The sequence below is a fragment of the Hylaeus volcanicus genome, chromosome 6 (assembly GCF_026283585.1).
Source record: "Hylaeus volcanicus isolate JK05 chromosome 6, UHH_iyHylVolc1.0_haploid, whole genome shotgun sequence".
NCBI classification, from domain to species: Eukaryota; Metazoa; Arthropoda; class Insecta; order Hymenoptera; family Colletidae; genus Hylaeus; species Hylaeus volcanicus.
Genome location: NC_071981.1, coordinates 3,456,186 through 3,473,576, shown reverse-complemented (window position 1 = coordinate 3,473,576; position 17,391 = coordinate 3,456,186). Strand labels below are relative to the sequence as shown.

The 17,391-nt window shown below is 35.5% G+C and overlaps 5 protein-coding genes across 11 annotated transcripts; 2 read left to right on the top strand and 3 right to left on the bottom strand.

The window, feature by feature from the left end:
- Positions 1-4: 4 nt before the first annotated feature.
- On the top strand, positions 5-2,728 carry LOC128877807 (transcriptional adapter 3-B). Of its 2 annotated transcripts, XM_054125354.1 has the most exons (3): positions 5-489; positions 573-655; positions 744-2,728. In XM_054125354.1, the coding sequence occupies exon 3, from the start codon at positions 860-862 to the stop codon at positions 2,243-2,245; it is 1,386 nt and encodes a 461-aa protein (XP_053981329.1). In that variant the 5' UTR covers positions 5-489; positions 573-655; positions 744-859; the 3' UTR covers positions 2,246-2,728. The 2 variants fall into 2 exon arrangements, with proteins under 2 accessions (XP_053981329.1, XP_053981326.1); XM_054125351.1 differs by having other exon boundaries at positions 5-655.
- A 137-nt stretch (positions 2,729-2,865) lies between these two features.
- Positions 2,866-5,512, bottom strand: LOC128877810 (ATP synthase lipid-binding protein, mitochondrial). The gene is made up of 5 exons (XM_054125361.1): positions 5,369-5,512; positions 4,810-4,893; positions 4,619-4,720; positions 3,918-4,023; positions 2,866-3,573 (listed from the first exon to the last, which is right to left on the bottom strand). Exons 2-5 carry the CDS (start codon positions 4,852-4,854, stop codon positions 3,410-3,412), a joined length of 417 nt encoding a protein of 138 aa, XP_053981336.1. The 5' UTR covers positions 4,855-4,893; positions 5,369-5,512; the 3' UTR covers positions 2,866-3,409.
- Positions 5,513-6,351: 839 nt separating this feature from the next.
- LOC128877808 (probable mitochondrial glutathione transporter SLC25A40) lies at positions 6,352-8,532 on the bottom strand. 5 transcript variants are annotated; one of them, XM_054125359.1, is made up of 8 exons: positions 8,360-8,530; positions 7,924-8,154; positions 7,651-7,817; positions 7,427-7,561; positions 7,189-7,360; positions 6,908-7,104; positions 6,776-6,836; positions 6,352-6,663 (listed from the first exon to the last, which is right to left on the bottom strand). In XM_054125359.1, exons 2-8 carry the CDS (start codon positions 8,039-8,041, stop codon positions 6,422-6,424), a joined length of 1,092 nt encoding a protein of 363 aa, XP_053981334.1. In that variant the 5' UTR covers positions 8,042-8,154; positions 8,360-8,530; the 3' UTR covers positions 6,352-6,421. The 5 variants fall into 5 exon arrangements, with proteins under 5 accessions (XP_053981334.1, XP_053981333.1, XP_053981331.1 ...); XM_054125358.1 differs by having other exon boundaries at positions 6,755-6,836; positions 8,360-8,529; XM_054125356.1 differs by having other exon boundaries at positions 6,755-6,836; positions 7,189-7,561; positions 7,924-8,204; positions 8,360-8,532.
- Positions 8,533-9,325: 793 nt separating this feature from the next.
- LOC128878441 (ras-related protein Rab-11A) lies at positions 9,326-14,877 on the top strand. 2 transcript variants are annotated; one of them, XR_008457403.1, is made up of 6 exons: positions 9,326-9,646; positions 10,360-10,555; positions 10,641-10,915; positions 11,054-11,210; positions 12,668-12,724; positions 12,803-14,877. XR_008457403.1 is itself a non-coding variant. In XM_054126647.1 (5 exons), exons 1-4 carry the CDS (start codon positions 9,607-9,609, stop codon positions 11,188-11,190), a joined length of 648 nt encoding a protein of 215 aa, XP_053982622.1. In that variant the 5' UTR covers positions 9,326-9,606; the 3' UTR covers positions 11,191-11,210; positions 12,668-14,877. The 2 variants fall into 2 exon arrangements, 1 of the variants encoding a protein (XP_053982622.1); XM_054126647.1 differs by having other exon boundaries at positions 12,668-14,877.
- Positions 14,838-17,169, bottom strand: LOC128878437 (vacuolar protein sorting-associated protein 72 homolog). The gene is made up of 6 exons (XM_054126640.1): positions 16,697-17,169; positions 16,395-16,606; positions 16,150-16,332; positions 15,843-16,056; positions 15,548-15,775; positions 14,838-15,471 (listed from the first exon to the last, which is right to left on the bottom strand). Exons 1-6 carry the CDS (start codon positions 16,828-16,830, stop codon positions 15,240-15,242), a joined length of 1,203 nt encoding a protein of 400 aa, XP_053982615.1. The 5' UTR covers positions 16,831-17,169; the 3' UTR covers positions 14,838-15,239.
- Between the last annotated feature and the right edge of the window lie 222 nt (positions 17,170-17,391).

The window sequence follows — 17,391 nt, the reverse complement described above, 5'->3', positions numbered from 1 at the left end:
ATTCAAATATAATATGGGTAAACCTTCCCCATATCCCATTAAATGTTCTTTATTTTTCGTAAATACATGGTTGATACGATTCTTTGGTTTAAAATACTACACTTAGTATGTCAAATTTATCATTTTCTGTTTTTTTTTTTCGACTTTTTTTCACATGACCGACTGAGAACAACAGTAGGAACTGTTTTTACAACGAACTTTGGCATTTCGCTACCGATGACACCACTGACACCGCTCAGCTATACTAATACTAATATTTTAGTATTTATTTAGTTTAGTATTAAATTATGATTAATCGTAAATGAAAATGATCCGAGTACGACCAGTTGATTAGAGGTGCCAGAAACATGATTTCAACCACTGAATTATAGTTCAGCCACTTGTTCTATACCGTTAGATAGCACCAGTGGTAGTACGATCGCGCTTTTTCATATGTCGTGTTTAATAAACAATATTGTGTTGTTAAATCTTTTAAAACAGATTTATTTTGTACGTGATGGATTATCATTAAACGACATATAATGGTACATACTCTTTTTCCAGCTGATTGAAACAGTTTTTTTTCCATACAGTTTGTGAACGCTTCATAACCTAACATGTGTCGTTCCGAGAAATTATTATCAAAGAAATGGAAACCAACAGTGAAATCTTAATGGTAATCAGTACATTAGATGAATAAAATACAGAAACTCTGTATGAAGTAAGAGAATCGATTATTAAAGAGATAAATGTTATAATTTCAGATAGCAAAGGAAAGGTATGACACATTAGAGTAACATCATTCAGAAATGAAAGTTTTTTAGTATAGTTGCGGACAGTTTTTTATGAGTTGCCTACCTGTATCATTATACTTACCATCATGTCGGGTAAAGGCAAACAAAGTTCCAAAAAAGCTATTGTCAAAATACGAGAGAGTGGGAAGACTATACAATCTTCGACTCTCACACCTGACACAAGCTCAGAGAATACAGAGACAACAATGTCTCTACCTATTTTAAAGATTGCAGATAATAATCGTCTCCTTCCAAGATATACTAGTATCTTGCAACGTAGCACAGAAGAAGGTGTAGGCATGGAAGACCTAGATACATTGCAGTTAGAATTAGAAATGCTTCTCTCATCAGTTGTTGTACGACACAGAATGATTCAGGAAGAAGTAGCAAACTTATCTTCTGCAGAGGAGCGTAGGGACAGAAGATCCAAAAGTGGAAAAGGTCTTTCACTTCTTGACAAAAAAGTTAGAGAAGAGAAATTTAAACCGAAAGAACTTAATGCTAAAACCCAATCGCCTCTACCAGCAAAACTTTTTAAGCAAAAAGCTGTAGTTGGTTTGAACTCTCAGGTCATTCCAAATGTACATGAAATTTCAAGAATAGAAGGCTCTAAATCTGAATCACCAAAGTTACTTTTACCAAAAAATGACACTCCTAACAAATTTTGGGCATCGGTTGATCCATATTGTACAGATATTATGCCTGATGATATTAAGTTGCTGGAAGAATTAATTGTCACTCACAGTGATATCAGCGAGTTCAAGAAAATTCCTCCTCTAGGTCGTCATTACAGCTTAATGTGGGCCCATAACGATTTGCTACAAGAAGAAGATGCAGCCAACCCAAATAGGGAGAAAAAAAGAAGTCGTTCTGACATGTCCTTGCTAGTTGGAAAAAATGATAAGAAAGCACACAGTATAGCAGGACCTCTTACACAGAGATTAGTTTCCGCTCTGTTAGAAGAAAACGTATACGTCGCGAGTAATAACACGGATAATAAACTTTTCAGGGATAGCGATCCCCCTGTATTAAGAGATCTCACTATTCAGAACTCCATTAATTTAGAATTAAGAATGCATAAGGAACTCGTAGAACAGGGAATCTTAGAGCCAGATGCACAGAAGAAGAGTCAGGAAGACGACGAAATTTTAATGGAGATTAAAAGATGCCAACAGGAACTCAGTGCGCTTTCCAATCACAATGTCACGCAATTGAAGAGATTGCTTAATTTGGCTCAAGAAGAAAGCAAGCGACAAGCACTGAAGAGGAAAATAACTGCGGCGGACAACGAAGTGATAGAACATTACAAGAAACTTATACTTTCAAAGCAAAGAAAGCTACCATTGACGAAGAAAGAACAAGAAAAGGCGTGGGCGTGTCTGCGAGAGAGAGAAAATCTCTTAGATCAACTAAATATGTTACCACACGATAATGTAGGGGAATCGATAGGCTTTGGCACTACTATGAATTAGTTTTTTTTACTGTACTGTACAATACGACGAAGTTATGTATAAACATTTAATATTATCGATTTAACTTTAAACCTAACAGTGTAATGTTCATTCAAAACTTTATGATATACCATATTTTTTATGTTGGTAAAGACTAGAAAATTTAAAATTTACCAATTGTATCGATGGTTTTGACGTGTTTCGTTGAAAAGAGAATAATACAAAAAACAGTAGAAAATAATTAAACAGCAAAGTATGAATTAAAAAATCATCTGACGTTCAACTTTAAATTATGTTTACTGTATCGAGTTTCTGCATATATATTTAATATGCATAGTCTCTAATGTAGATTATTTAGATTAATTGTTATCTTGATTCTACAAATTATTACAGTTAAATTAACTTATCATAATAAACAAATGCATTTGACCTACGTTGACGTATTATCAACAATTCTTATTGAACCCGTATTTTGTATTCAATAAATATATAATTTAAGCATTATTTAAATTTTTATATTAAAATTCATATCCAAAAGCTAACATGCTCAAAAATAACTCTTTTAAAAAATTGTCTGCTTCCCAATAAAGGATAACTGGAAAGGATCATTAAAAAAGATTATTCATAGAATCAAGAATATCTTCACGACAAAAGTGTTTATTCGATATCACTGTACAGTTTTTTTCGTCATGAGTTACCTCAACAACGTGCGCACACGGCGACACAACAATGATGAACCATTTGGGTAACAAAAATGTTCAAAGTGTACTACTTCCTGGATCGTTATTAACGTGATAGGTGCGTACATGGGTATGCAGGTGAGGCTGTCGTTTTTTAATAAACTTTCATTAATGTTCTTATTCGTTCATTACACTGAATTATAACAATGTGAGTTATACGCTACATGAGACAGTAGACCATGAAATGATTACAAATGAATTGAATGGTTGAAGAGGTTAGGACAGTACGATTAGTGATTTAACACGTGTACAGCCACCATAATCCCATTCATTCTCGTACCATCGCATACCCCATCAAACCATATACTTGAGCATCTCTAACGATTTCATGGCATCCCGAGCACCAATGACAACTCCTGCTGTTCCCCTTAAGAGCCAGAAGATGCTGCCTTGGCAATGACGCACTAAAACTATCAGCAATTTTTCTTATGCAGTTTTTGGTGACTTAGAATGCGAACAAAAGCAGGAAAGCCATCATAAGGCAGAAGAGACCCATGGCCTCGGACAGGGCAAAGCCCAAGATGGCATATGAGAACAATTGTTGTTTCAAAGATGGATTCCTGGCATAACCGATGATCAAAGAACCGAACACAGATCCAATTCCAGCACCTGAAATCATTACATAACTTCTTTACTTTCCGCGTAAAATTGCGCGTAAATCAAACTAAAACACATTTTATAACGTTACTGCGATTGGAAGGTGGTTTCAAAGGAACAGGACTAAGAGGCAAATAATATGAGGAATGCTATCAGCAAGCAGAAGAGTCCTGCTGCTTCTGATAATGCAAAACCAAGGATAGCATAGCTAAACACTTGCTGTTTCAGGGATGGGTTACGGGCATAACCAATTATCAGGGAGCCAAAAACTACACCAATACCAACCCCTGGAATAGTAATTTTAGTATGCAGGGCGCTTAAAAATTAAACACGATTTAAAATTGAATAATACACACCTGATCCAGCAACACCAACGGTAGCTGCACCGGCACCAATGAACTTTGCAGCAGAGTCAATGTCACGGCTGATCGTGGAAGTTTGGAAATTACGCACGAACGGCGACTGTAGAAAATAATTATAAATAGGGAACTTCAGAATTAATGTTCTATTATATGTATATTCAAACTATGTCAAGATAAGTGTGACTTATATAATCTCTATAATTAGTTTTACATATTAACCCTTTGCATGTATGGATCAATCATTTGTAAAGGGTTAAATTGATACTTTGGTTCTTTCATTGCATCTACTGAATTTTCAATTCGATAAACAGGCCAATCAAAAAACATCTGTCAAATTATTCTTTACTTTAGTTTTCCATTCATCAACTTTCTAAGGTTTGCAAACTTTCAAATGCTCAAAAGAACAAAAATTATGGTATACATTTTAAATCAATCTAACTTTATCTCAAGTTTTCTCTTGTAAAATGTTTCTGCTAATTCGAATTTCCAGTGACATAACTTTGCCACATTGTATAACCACTGATACAAATTTTACAAATCTATGACATAAGAGTCAGTTACAGTTATTAATCTGGGTTTAATTCATCGATCTTTGAATCATCCCTTTGAAAGATTTTCCAGTTATGAGAATAAAATCTCTTATGTAACCCTTGGGAAAAAGGTTATGCAATGTGTAAAAGCTAACGGATACTTACAACACTGACTGGCGATTGAAGTTGATTTTGCTGAAGGGACTGGCTGTGGCTGGCCACGGCACTGCTCAGCGGCCGGATGTAATTCTTGGTTCCAGAGACCAACTGAGAAAGAAATAGGTCAGGATGTTGAGTTATATAACGATGGATGCACGAGAGAAGAATTGGTTCGAACGGGGCAGGTTGGTACTCACGGTCGACCTGGCGAGGGGTGCGATGAATCTGGTGCAAGCGTACATGGTGACGTTTGGCGTTGTGTGTGGTCGCTAAGCGAGTACCTGCAAAATGACGACGACACTCGAGGATCAAAACTGTACCCTGAAGTTGCAACTAAAAGCGCGTGCTGACCCGGCAAACGACAGCGAACCACTGGCCAGATACTCGAACCGCAGGATTACGTAACGCGCCCTACTGAAATCGTTACACGAAATATGCGACAACTGCCACGGTTCCGATTTAACTAGGACGAATATAACGATTTTTCTCTTATCGAAGCAATAAAGAGATTACGAATCGCGGGCGACAAACGGGTGAGCAAGTCGCACTGTAAAATGGCTGCTACTCGTGTTCCTTCATCAACCGAACACGGCTCCTAAGCTGCCTTCGTAGACGATTATATCACAAATATTCACCCAGCGATTGTTCCCATCGACATTTTAAACGAAAACAGCGTTATATGAACGATCGTCAAACGATTTAACGGATTCTATGCGATTTTATTTCGACTCCGAGCTAACAGGCAGCCAGACTTACCAGAGGACAGTGTCGAAGAGGCGGTAAGAAGACCCGGCCTTTGGAATGTTGAATTGGTAAGTGACTAGTGAACGAAGCACCCGACGAACAGCCTATCCCGACCGAACGAAACGAACCGACTTCCGTGCGATGACCTATTCACCACTTCCACAACCCGACTATCACCGACTTCGCGTATCGACCAACCGAATTTAGCCGAACTGCGTTTCGTCTGCAGTAACTAATCAACTCATCTACTATCTTGTATTTTTAGAAACACACAGTGGATGTTATCGCTAATTATTTTATCGGAAATATTCGTCTCTCTTTAGTTCCTATCATTTATTCCGTGATTTGCCTGGTAAACGATTCTCTTTTATCGAACTATACGAGGAATACGGACTCTTGCTTGACTTCTTCTCGTTGCTGGTGATTTACTCCAGACTACACTTTGGTACAATTTGTAAATTTTCATTGTAAATTTTCTCTAACGCATTTTATGTCAAAAACTAGAATGAAATTGAAATAATAGTAATCGAAATTATAAACGAATTTAAGTTGCTAATCTACTATTTTGTACTCGTTTTATAAACGGAAGTCATGGTTGAATCGCTATTAATCCATATTATTACTTTTATTTCAGCAATTATCGGTCCCGCAGAACCTCTTTTCTTTCAGTTTAATTTAGAAATTAGGTATTTTCCTAGCAGCTTCTAATATAATTTGGAAATTGCTTCTTCTAATACCACGTTTCAAATATTGCCGCGGTTTGCGCCCACTACATAATTTTGTCATAACACGCCCCTGTTCTTCACCACGCATGTCTAGAAATTTAAGCAAAGTTGGTCATATTGATCGGTAATATAAATACTATTCAAAGAGAGAAAACTAACATTTTTATATATGGAAATGTTAAATATAAAATACTAAAAACTTGCTCCGATAATATTATATTTGAGGTTTCACTTACAACAATTTTTACAAAGGGTGACTACCTTACAAGCTCAGTTTTAAATAAAATTTATTTGCGTCGCTTACATTTAATATATTATAATCTTTCACACGATTCACATGTCATTTATTACTATTGCGCTTATGTTGTAAATACTGTAAATCACTTTCGCGTTCAAGTATCAAGCTAGCATTGTGCGTTTGGAAAAATCTTTTCCCGTGTTCGAATGTTGCTATCATGATGGCGCAAGCTGGTGCCACCTTCACTACACGCGGAATTAATCCTGTGAACAATCCCTTTATTCCGTTTTGATTGTAAATTTTTCGTATTATAGTCCAAGTTCCGCTACTATGTCCAGGTTTATCTGCAAATGATTTTATTAAAACCAGATACTTTAAGTTAACATATATAACTTATCCCAGAGTATTAATTTTTGATATTACAGTAAATAATACCTGAATAAATTTCTTTCTCACCCATTTCTATTTGTCTATGCGTTTTTACAACATCAAAGGGAATTGTAAAAAATGCAGCCATCTAAAATTGACAAAGTTAATTGTAATATCGCTTCTGAAACATTGAAACCCATAGCAATTCAAAATACTTACAGATCCGGCTATAGCACCTGCTGCAAAATTAAAAGTAAAAGTTTCTTGCGGTCCACGGAATTTTTGCTTAATAGTTTCATAATTTAACCAGTAAATTGCGCTAAAAGGTACGTCGCGTAGAAGAGTGCTACTCAGTCCCATCCATAACCCAAAAATACCATTGTATTTTATAACAGTTTTTAATGCTTGTGTAATTTCTGCAAGAAAGAAACTTTCATAATAGTGTAAACTTATACAATTTAATTCTAGAGTATGAGATAGAATGATATAGATAGAAATACCTGCATAACTTAATTTTTGTGACTGCATTTTTGTTCTAATTAATTCTAACGGGCTCACTAAGGTTGCAGCCCAAATACGTGCTATAGCTCCAGCCATCATGGGAATCCAGAATGGTTGTTCCATAGCGGCTATATTAAGCCTTTCATTATTTAATGGTTTATTATATTTATCCTGCAAAAACATAAGTAACATTAAAGGCTCATGGTGCAAATGAAAGTTAAGAGAAATTTTATCAACCTTAAAATATAATCTTAATTGTTCATATGAAACAAAATACACTATGGTTGCAGGTACTGCTAGGACAAGAGTGGGACTTAGACCACTCCATAAAGAAAGAATTCCTTCATTTTTACTAATTTTCATAAGGGCATCCTAAAACAGGAAAATAAATAACAACATTTTTAGACATAAATTGTTATTGATGATACTAAACCAAACAATATTAATAGATATAAATGTACCACTGTGCCATTAAAGTGTCCATTTCCTCTAGCCCAAGGTGGGCCTTTTCCATTCAAACAGGGACACAAATGATCCATCAAACCGTTACAATAAAGAAAACACCTGTTAGAAAGCATAGCTTTCTGTTGTGCTTGAAGTCTAATTTTTACCACATCCAAAGGGGTAACTATGAAAGATCATAAAAATATTTTTATTGCACCCACATTGTGATTATATAACTGGCTTATCACTAGTTTAATTACATTAGATATATCAGGCACTAATTTACATACCGATAATAGATGTGATGAAAGCACCAGTACATGCAGCCATAATTTGTTGATACGGTTTGATCCTAAATTTTGGATCATCTAAATCTAGATCCGGTGGTATGTTGCTCACCTTATTCATGTTCGATTTTTATTCGGTTTCACGCTATGTCAATGAAAAATTATTCCCTTCGCGATCAATGGCACACTTCCTTATCGACAAAATCATTTCCGAGGGCTAAACACGTGTGCGTGCTAACATGATAAAATTCATCAATTTTCTATATTTTAAACCGACTGATGATCTATTAAAGTTAAAAATAATGACATGACATTCGGCAACGTGTATTCGGTCAAAATTTACATTTGAATCGAAAATATTCAAGGAATTAAAACGATCGGTGCCGACGTTACGATTGTAAGATAATAAATGCGGATTCGTTAGTTTTCAATTACTTACCTTTGTCGTGTCCCATTTCACCAGACACGTTGTTCCAAATCACAAATCATTCAGTTTCATCATAAATCCGCAATCTTGCATGGGAAAAATACAAATAATAATCACCGTATCGGGTATTTGTAAACCGGCCTCTAGCAAATGGAAAACGATAGGAAAATAACATCACACTACGTATCTGTATTTCTATGATTAGAAAGTGTATGGCAATTGTTAACGTGTTTCAGTCTCGTACCACCAGAGGGACGCAAACGTCAAACGATATGGCTGATTCTCACAAGTTATTTCATTTGACATTATCAAATTTATTCAAATGTATACAGGGTGTCCCAAAAATGTTGTAACACCTTGAAATGGATGGTTCGGGAGGTGATTTGAAACAACTTTTTCCTTAGCGAAAATGCTGTCCGAGGCTTCGTTGAACAGTTATTAACGGAAAACACTGATCAATCAGAGCGCGAGTATGCCGATGGAGCGCTCGCGGTAGCGTATGAGCGCGGCCGCCTAGCGCGGAGCTTACGCTCAACCGGCATACTCGCGCTCTGATTGGTCGGGGTTTTCGCTTAATATCTCCTTAACGAAACCTCGGACAACATTTTCGCTAAGGAAAAAGTTGTTTCAAATCACCTCCTGAACCACCCCTTTCAAGGTGTTACAACATTTTTAGAACACCCTGTATAGCGAAAAGCTACTAGCCCTCCACTTTTTTCATGCTATAGGGAAATTATATGATCTCGTCATCAAAATCTCATTGTCAGCGAAATAGGCCCCAAAAAGGCGGATAATTCAAACAAGAAGAAAGCGTTTCGTACCAAACGATAACAATTTCAGTACACATTTAGTATACAACATGGGATTAGAAACAAAGCTTAATTACATTTTCTGATTCCGTGATTCAAATCTAAGATGCACGAAATTTATGATCGATCTGCGCTTGCGTGTGGCAAACGAGCATTGCGCATGTGTAATTTATCAGTTGGAGGGGCGTAGAAAGGAGGCCATATTGTACAGTTAAATTGAAAGAACGAAAATAATTATATCATCGTGTGTCATCGTGTCTGTTTCGTTTTATATTTTCACCGTGTACGTTCCGTGACGGTGTCGTTCGGTCGTTCCGTGTAAAGCAACAGTACACGGGGCCCGAATCGTGGATCCTGCGTTCTTGTAAATAACTATAAACCGTAGTAGTGTATCTCGATATCTAGGTACCGTCCGTTAGTCTACCAAAGGGGTTTATTGCTCCAGACGAGATGGGCACTCGGGATGACGAATACGATTATTTATTTAAAGGTAAATTCTGTCGATTCGTTGATGCTTGTTTGCGTTTCTTCGGGAAAATTTCGTGGTAACTGTGAACATTTTTCCACCACACGTACGCGCTCATGCATATACACGCAATTCGCAACTATGGACGTGCACGGGTACGTGTGTACGTGCTTGCTGCTATCGTTTGCTTGCGTAGTGCGCCCGTATGATTTTAACTTGTCATATATATACATACATATACACATTAAATATATGCACGTATACGTGTATACGTTTGTGTACATGTATGCATCGCTCTAAAATCAACAATTGTCATCGTTCAATAACACGAGGACTGAATTAACGTCAAGTTCAAATCACAACCGCTGAAATGATTGATAGAGTCAGTGTTAGGGCATCCAGTCATTAAACGATGACATCAGAGACTATCTTTCATATGTGAAAACTCGTAGACGGATTTTCCTGTCGATTGACAGCGCTTGAAAATAATATGTCACTCTTAATATTTTACTGACACTTCTATAACTTCTGCAATAGCTACTTAGACATTAAACGTGGGATTTTTAAATAATGCTCGTCGTGGCTCTTTGAAACCATTTAAGCATAGTTTCTTGACATTTTTCTTTACTGTTAGTTATAGTTACACAAAATTTATAAATGAGACTATTTTGTTTGCGAATGTCTAAGATCCAGAAAATTTACAAATTTTACATTGTCTGTACATGTTTTTATTTCAGTTGTTCTTATTGGTGATTCCGGAGTAGGAAAAAGTAATCTGTTGTCAAGATTTACGAGAAATGAATTCAACTTGGAATCGAAATCAACTATAGGAGTTGAGTTTGCAACACGTAGTATACAAGTAGATGGAAAGACTATCAAAGCCCAAATTTGGGATACAGCTGGACAGGAACGTTATCGTGCTATTACATCCGCGTAAGTTGAAGTTACTGACAAAAACATGAGAAATTTTGTATAAAAACATAGTAGAATACATGTGTAACTTTGTCTAAATCATTAGATACTATCGTGGTGCAGTTGGTGCACTGTTGGTGTACGATATTGCAAAACACTTAACATATGAAAATGTGGAGAGATGGTTGCGAGAGCTACGGGACCATGCAGATCAAAACATTGTGATTATGTTGGTTGGAAACAAGTCGGATTTGAGGCATCTACGTGCAGTTCCAACCGATGAAGCGAAAGCATTTGCAGAAAGAAATGGCCTCTCCTTCATCGAAACTTCTGCTTTAGATTCCACCAATGTTGAGACAGCGTTTCAAAATATACTAACAGGTAAAACGAAGCTCGAATTTTCACATGGTTATTATGTTATGATTATAGGTACTTCAACACGATATAATTCTTCTATGATACAGGATCGATAGGTTTTATATTTTCAAAGAGAATCTGACACAAATTTGAATATTTCAGAAATCTACAGAATCGTATCGCAGAAACAGATACGTGATCCACCTGAAGGTGATACAATCCGGCCACAGAACGTAGAACCAATCGACGTTAAGCCAACAATGAATTCAGACGGGATGCGTAAGCAGTGCTGCCAGTGACTCACCTTGCTGCTTAAAATGTGTGTACACACAAATACAGTATCAATATCACGAGGGTACCACTCGAGTAATACCAAGTTTCTAAGAGAAAATTTAGTCTATGGTCCAGTAAAACGCGAAGAGAAAAGAAAAGAAAAAAAAAATGAAAGTTTCTGGGATAATTCTTTGTACGATAGCATAGTTTTAATATAAGAAAACTATGATTAGTTAATTATAACTATTAAGTTGATTTGTAAATTGAGTTAATTTTAACATACATCAAAATTAAATATTACTAAAGACACTTTTATTATGTATTTTTTCTTCCAATGATTGTGACTAATTGTCTAGTTGTGTATATTTTACACAATTCGGTATTCAAGCTTTTGCACAGTAAGAAGCGTGAAGTATTCTTCGTTACATCGTACAGAGTTATTAATTCGAACAAAATAGACTGAATACTCTACAGAATATACACGTAACTAAAGTATATGTTTTATGGGAGCAATTGAAATACTACTTCCATAAATGGCAATAGATCTTACTCGTATTTTAATAGATCAAGATAATTTATCTTCTATGTTCAAAGAACGAGTTATACTTCTCTGTTGAATCGTTACTTTAATTGTTACACTTATTAGTACCAGATCACTGAATTATATGAATTCTATTTTAGCTACGCATTTGTTTAAAACTTTTTGTAATTCACGCCGTTCATTTGCACAATATTGTTTTTTAAATTTTGTATTACTTTTAAACTTTGTAGGATAATTTAAATGTATACATGTATGTAACGCATCAGCGTGATCGTTAAAGAAATTAAATGTTAAGAAATATTTATGAACTGATAGTTTTAAACTTCAACAACTTGGAAATGCTGACTGCTTTTACCCAAACGTGAGAAACTTCTCTGTAAAATAGCTTACATTTCTTTTTTTACGTATAAAGAATGCTAAGAGATTACCATACATTACTTTAGACAAGTAGTAGTGTATAACTTTCAGCTGAATAAATATTGGTTTTCATTGGTTTCGAATTCTTCTAAATCAACAACTTTATGCAAATTTTAAACCACAATCGAAAAGGTTTTTAATAGATATAAATAAGATTAATCAAAATAAGAATTTCGTTCCATGTTAAAAGTTTTAATTATGCAGTTTCTTTTTATTTAACACGTTTCCTAATCAATTTCGCTTACTCTTTTCCGACATCGCTTCAAGATTTGTTTTAAAACTTGAGAAGAACGCATGCTTTGATTTTTTATTAACGTTAAACGATATTGTTTATACTTGTTTTTTGGTTTAGTTAATGTTGACTGCGTTAAATGTGCAGTATTTAATGTTAAACATAATATATATCATTTTGAACAATCCTCTTTCTTAAATTTTGTAACCCTACTTCTGTGGTTATATGTTTCTAAGATATACAGTCTATACACTGTCTGGTGTAATGTAATAACTATTAATAACCATGATTGCATTCCGTTTTGTTTTTGCAGAAGGACATATAAAGAGGCAAAGGAGAAAAGAAAAGTGGTCGTCGGTAAACGTAACAGGTGCATACAGTACAAGAGTCAAGACTATTTACGATTATAAGTATACACGACTAACTTTCCCAAATAATCCGTGCTCAGGACCTAGCAGGTCTCTCTACTCTACTTGGATGAGGATTGTAGATAAGTGCGCCACTGCAAGCCGTACTTAAGAGTATTCTTTTACATCTTCATTCACGGTCGCTTGGCTTCGACAAAGCAAACCAACCCCTTTCCTTCTACAAAGACAAGTGGATTTGTTCCATTCACTTCTAAGCAGGCCACTTACTAAGCATGCGAGGGAAAGACACTTCTTAAGTTCCTTCGGATTATTTGGGAAATATCTACTCTAATCTCCATGCTAGACAAACGATGAGGATCAGAGGTATCTAGCAACATGTTCACACATAGCAGACAACCGTACGAATAAACACAATAAGATTGTGCAACACAGAGACATCATCAGAGACACTTATAAGGAATGGAATACGTACGCACTATTCAGCCCTTGAAATTTCATCCCCATCCATCTCTGCCCTTCTTATCCCCTGCTCTGTATCTTTATCTCCGATACATTACAATAAATCAGTGTTGTATTACTGCTTCTTTGTAATACATGTGCAATTCTACTCAATGCGTAGTGAGCGATCGTGAATACGGTTTATAACATTATATGGTAAGGTGCTGTCGAAACGTTCAACCAAACCTTGGGAAGCATAACTTGCGAATTGTGAGAACAAAAATAGCTAGATATATGAATGTAGATTTACGAATACTTCTCGGTTACAGTTGTTCGAAGTAGGTTCCTCGAGTGTTTCAGTACAACGATTCTATACGTGTGATTAGGGTATCCCTAATCGAAAGATTCAGAGTTGAAAAGCTGAATGCTCCACTCAAGAAATGTGTCAGTGGAAAGGTAGAGATCAATGATCTATGTTCGTAGTCTTCTACTTGCAACAAGTAGCAGGGGATGCTCTCAAAGTTTGACTGCACATTTCTGAGAAAGCCTATATATTATAACACTTAAAACTCTTGCGATTAAGTATACAGATGCACGGCAATAGTGGAAATAAAGAGAACAATAGAAGAAGCTTACGAATTGAACATACAAGTAAGACAGGCAATGGCGAAACAGTCTGAATCAAGATAAAACACTTTATTGTTGCTCACTCTCTGCTTTCGAATTTTGCACCTAGCGACATTGACCTTTCGAGTGTGATAAGGAGCTTGACCCTCTCCCCCCCCCCCCCACATTGAGCGCTTACTAAGGTACTTTTACTTTTCTTCCCAAAAATGAAAACATAAGAGAAAAACCGAGGCGAACAAGAAAAAAGTTGTTGCAACACACAGATCCTAAGGGTAATTAACTGTGCGTAAAGTGATATGAAAGTACGCGTGAACGAAATTATATTGACGTAGATACGTTTTTAGTGTCTAATAAGTATTTGCTTCGATGTGTGTGTAGCTGCAATGTAATCTGTTATCGTTACGAGTCCTCGTTGTATCTTGATGAATAAATAGAGAGTGAGTAAAACGTTGAAATATTGAAATGTTTGAAAAGTAAGTCTTCTTAGGGCTGACTCTACATAGGGGGAACATACTATGAGTGAATCTTCACAATGAATTCTATTGAATTTTGTAATGATTATCTTTAAGTTACCGAATAAAGAAACAAGTATTTCATTTCCAGATATTAACGAAGAATTAAAATGAAACGGTAAATTTCAAATATCCACAGGGGTGACCAATTAGGCCTTCATTTCCGGTGTGTGTTCCCTCATTGAGACGGTGAGCTTTGACATGCGAATTTTTTCAGACGTTATGATCATACTTTGTGTCAACGCAGTGCGTGCGATAAAGTAATGTCCAGAAAAAGGCATACCTCCCATTCAGGTAAATCCTTTCTTTCTCCCTCTCCTCCCCTACATTTTATATCCTTAGGTTTACAAGAGATGATCTTTACAAGACCTCAAGGTGTGAATTTCCGTTTACGCCGAGCAGGAATGAATTTGTACGAATGGAGTTTAAAGGATAAATTACATCACCGTTATAAGATCAGTTTATTCTTCGTTGATTAAATATGAGAACGGGATGCCAATCCTGCGAAGAACGTGGGCTTTTATTAATCAATGCTTTGTACTTTATAATTTTATTAATAAAATCACTTTTGCTTTGAACACATGTACACGTATAATGAACCAATAAATTTTTAGGTAGTCAACGGTGCTTCAAAAGGTACTTTTTGTTTTCCTATTCCGAGGAAAGTACTTTATCTCATTCATTCGTTATCAATATTAATTATTTTAATCTCATAAAACACAATCATTCGACGTAGTACTTATTAATAAATTATATAATTATTTACAGATTTGTTGCATATCTAAATTATTGTATGATTAATTACTAACTAATTACAATTACTCTTATATTATTTGTTCTAGGCTAAAAAAAAATAATATGTACAGTACACGGAAGACTTTTTTTTTAGCGAAACGGAGAGAATGTTTGAAATGGCAAATCTCATTATTTGGTAATGCTCCTAAGAAGTCATGGGCGCAGAAGCGGGTTCAAGGCGTATAGTGTTCCTCTGGCCACCGCCATGGTTCTTTTGCCTCCACTCAAGCCATCTTAGTAATTCTGGACTTTGCGATGTATCGTTAACATCCGTTCTGGCCTCTAATTGTTGATAATATGCTTCGCGCAATAATCTAAACGTTTGGACGTTTTTGTATGGTAGCTGAGTCATGGGATCCAGATATTTTGCTGGGAGCCTAAGATTGTTTTTTATATTAAAAATGAATATCTTTCTGGAGAAATACATACGTACTAGATAAACTTATAGTTTACCTTGTAATTGCACATAAAGCTTTCATTGATGGTCTCTTAGTTGCAGACTTCTTGAAAGCTTCAGAAAACAGTTGTTCATTTTCAAAAGTTATAAAGGTTCTCTCATAGAATCCTTTTGTCTCATCACAACGATACTTGTTTTTGTTTAAAACGCAAGATGTAGGAGAAGAATTAAGCTCTTTTCTTGTACCATCGTTTGTATCATCCTCTGATTTTATAACAACATTGCTGGAAGCAATAAAGTCAAAGTTAAAATTATCATTCTACAATATAATAGACAAAAATTGTACTTTACCTATCTCCTGTCGTTTCTTCCTTGTTTTCAGAACTTCCATTCAAATTCTTCTCTTCTTCATCTTCTATGCTAATTTTGTCGTCTTTGTCTACCTGCACTTCAGAGAGTACAATAACAGGCATTGCTAATGACTGATACCTAATTATAGGTCCACTGTGAGCTTTCCTTACTGTTCTGGTGTTCTTTTTTTCATTTTCTAACTTTTGATACTTTTCTGTAATGTAAACAGTAGAGGTGAATGAAAATGAGGAAAAGATAGAATTTCCTTGTAAGGGGAAAGGATGAGATTCTTCTTGTTTCAATTTACCCAATGATTTCATATTGATTTGTTCAGTTTGCAGGGCTTCCTCCAATAATTCTTCCTGAGTTGGTTTCCATGTATCATGCTTTATAACTCTTGTTTTCCTCTTTTGATCTTCGTTTCTTTCTCTCAACCTCCTTTGTGTTGCAGCGGACTTTGCAGCAGTAGAGCGACGTATTGATTTCCTTTCTGTAAATACTCACAATTCAACATCTATTCTTATGGCAAAGCATTCATGCAAAGATATTTACCTGTACTTTCTACAAAACTTCTGCTATGCTTTGGCTGCCTAACTTTCTTTTCCTTTTGTGGTACCTGGGACTGAACTTTAGGTTCTTTGTAAGCTTTTGTTACCAATCTACGTTTCTTCTTAGGTCCTTCTTGTTCAGTGTCTGAAATGGGCTCATCATTTTCATCTATACTAAAATCCGAATCAACTTCATCTTCTCCTTCATCCTCTTCCCTGTGATCACACAAGCAACATGATTTTCATTAAAGATTTCAATTAATGAAAGATATTCAAAAACATTCTATATTAAAGTAAAATATTAACATGTAATCAAGGTCTTGTTCTGCTTCATCGAAGCCACCATAAGTAGTTTTATAGAAATCATCCTCCTCCTCCTCGTTCAACAGCTTTGCCATTTTATTTCCAGCATTTGTACGCCTTTCTCTAGCTAATGCCATTTTTGTAATTGTATATATTCTTCGTTAGCAAAATTATGTTTGTCAATACTGTTTTCCACTTTTATTATTATTAGATAGAAATAGATTAAGTGTCATTAACTTATTATATACTGTTAAAAACACTGCAAATTTGCTTTTTTAAGTATTTTTTAATCTCTTTATTTTACATGTTTACACACTGCATATACAAACCGATAACCATTGATAACAACATGCAAATTTATAGGTTAGGAATAGTCGATTCTAAATCGATTTTTAACAGAATCCTCCATTTTGAAACAATTATCGATTCTCACATTTTCATCTCCGACAATCGATTCCTTCGAGAATCAACTCTCGATTCTTTCAGCTACTTTTGAAATTTATATTTTGCAATAAAAGCAAGTAATTTTGCTTGAGCTAGATTTTTGTTATTGCATGCTTCTAATGGCAAATCTAAGAAAGCCTGAAGGCTCCTTCGAGTAGCCGAAGGCTTATTTAGAAATACTTGGAAGGGGATTTTCTACATTCACATGATTAGTATTAAAATTGTACCATAGACGCGGAGAGATAATTACATTA

What these genes read in the sequence shown, in the direction of transcription:
- LOC128877808 (XM_054125356.1), bottom strand. Translation starts at nt 8,041, where the DNA reads ATGAATAAGGTGAGCAACATACCACCGGATCTAGATTTAGATGATCCA. An exon ending in TTTCATCACATCTATTATCG is followed by an intron (nt 7,818 to 7,923) that starts GTATGTAAATTA and finishes GATCTTTCATAG; the next exon opens with TTACCCCTTTGGATGTGGTA. An exon ending in GACACTTTAATGGCACAGTG is followed by an intron (nt 7,562 to 7,650) that starts GTACATTTATAT and finishes TTCCTGTTTTAG; the next exon opens with GATGCCCTTATGAAAATTAG.
- LOC128877810 (XM_054125361.1), bottom strand. Translation starts at nt 4,854, where the DNA reads ATGTACGCTTGCACCAGATTCATCGCACCCCTCGCCAGGTCGACC. An exon ending in CACCCCTCGCCAGGTCGACC is followed by an intron (nt 4,721 to 4,809) that starts GTGAGTACCAAC and finishes TTTCTTTCTCAG; the next exon opens with TTGGTCTCTGGAACCAAGAA. An exon ending in CGTTGGTGTTGCTGGATCAG is followed by an intron (nt 3,574 to 3,917) that starts GTGTGTATTATT and finishes TAATGATTTCAG; the next exon opens with GTGCTGGAATTGGATCTGTG.
- LOC128878437 (XM_054126640.1), bottom strand. Translation starts at nt 16,830, where the DNA reads ATGGCATTAGCTAGAGAAAGGCGTACAAATGCTGGAAATAAAATGGCA. An exon ending in AAGTTTTGTAGAAAGTACAG is followed by an intron (nt 16,333 to 16,394) that starts GTAAATATCTTT and finishes GAGTATTTACAG; the next exon opens with AAAGGAAATCAATACGTCGC. An exon ending in GCTTTATGTGCAATTACAAG is followed by an intron (nt 15,472 to 15,547) that starts GTAAACTATAAG and finishes AAACAATCTTAG; the next exon opens with GCTCCCAGCAAAATATCTGG.
- LOC128878441 (XM_054126647.1), top strand. Translation starts at nt 9,607, where the DNA reads ATGGGCACTCGGGATGACGAATACGATTATTTATTTAAAG. An exon ending in TATCGTGCTATTACATCCGC is followed by an intron (nt 10,556 to 10,640) that starts GTAAGTTGAAGT and finishes CTAAATCATTAG; the next exon opens with ATACTATCGTGGTGCAGTTG. An exon ending in GTTTCAAAATATACTAACAG is followed by an intron (nt 10,916 to 11,053) that starts GTAAAACGAAGC and finishes TGAATATTTCAG; the next exon opens with AAATCTACAGAATCGTATCG.
- LOC128877807 (XM_054125354.1), top strand. Translation starts at nt 860, where the DNA reads ATGTCGGGTAAAGGCAAACAAAGTTCCAAAAAAGCTATTGTCAAAATA.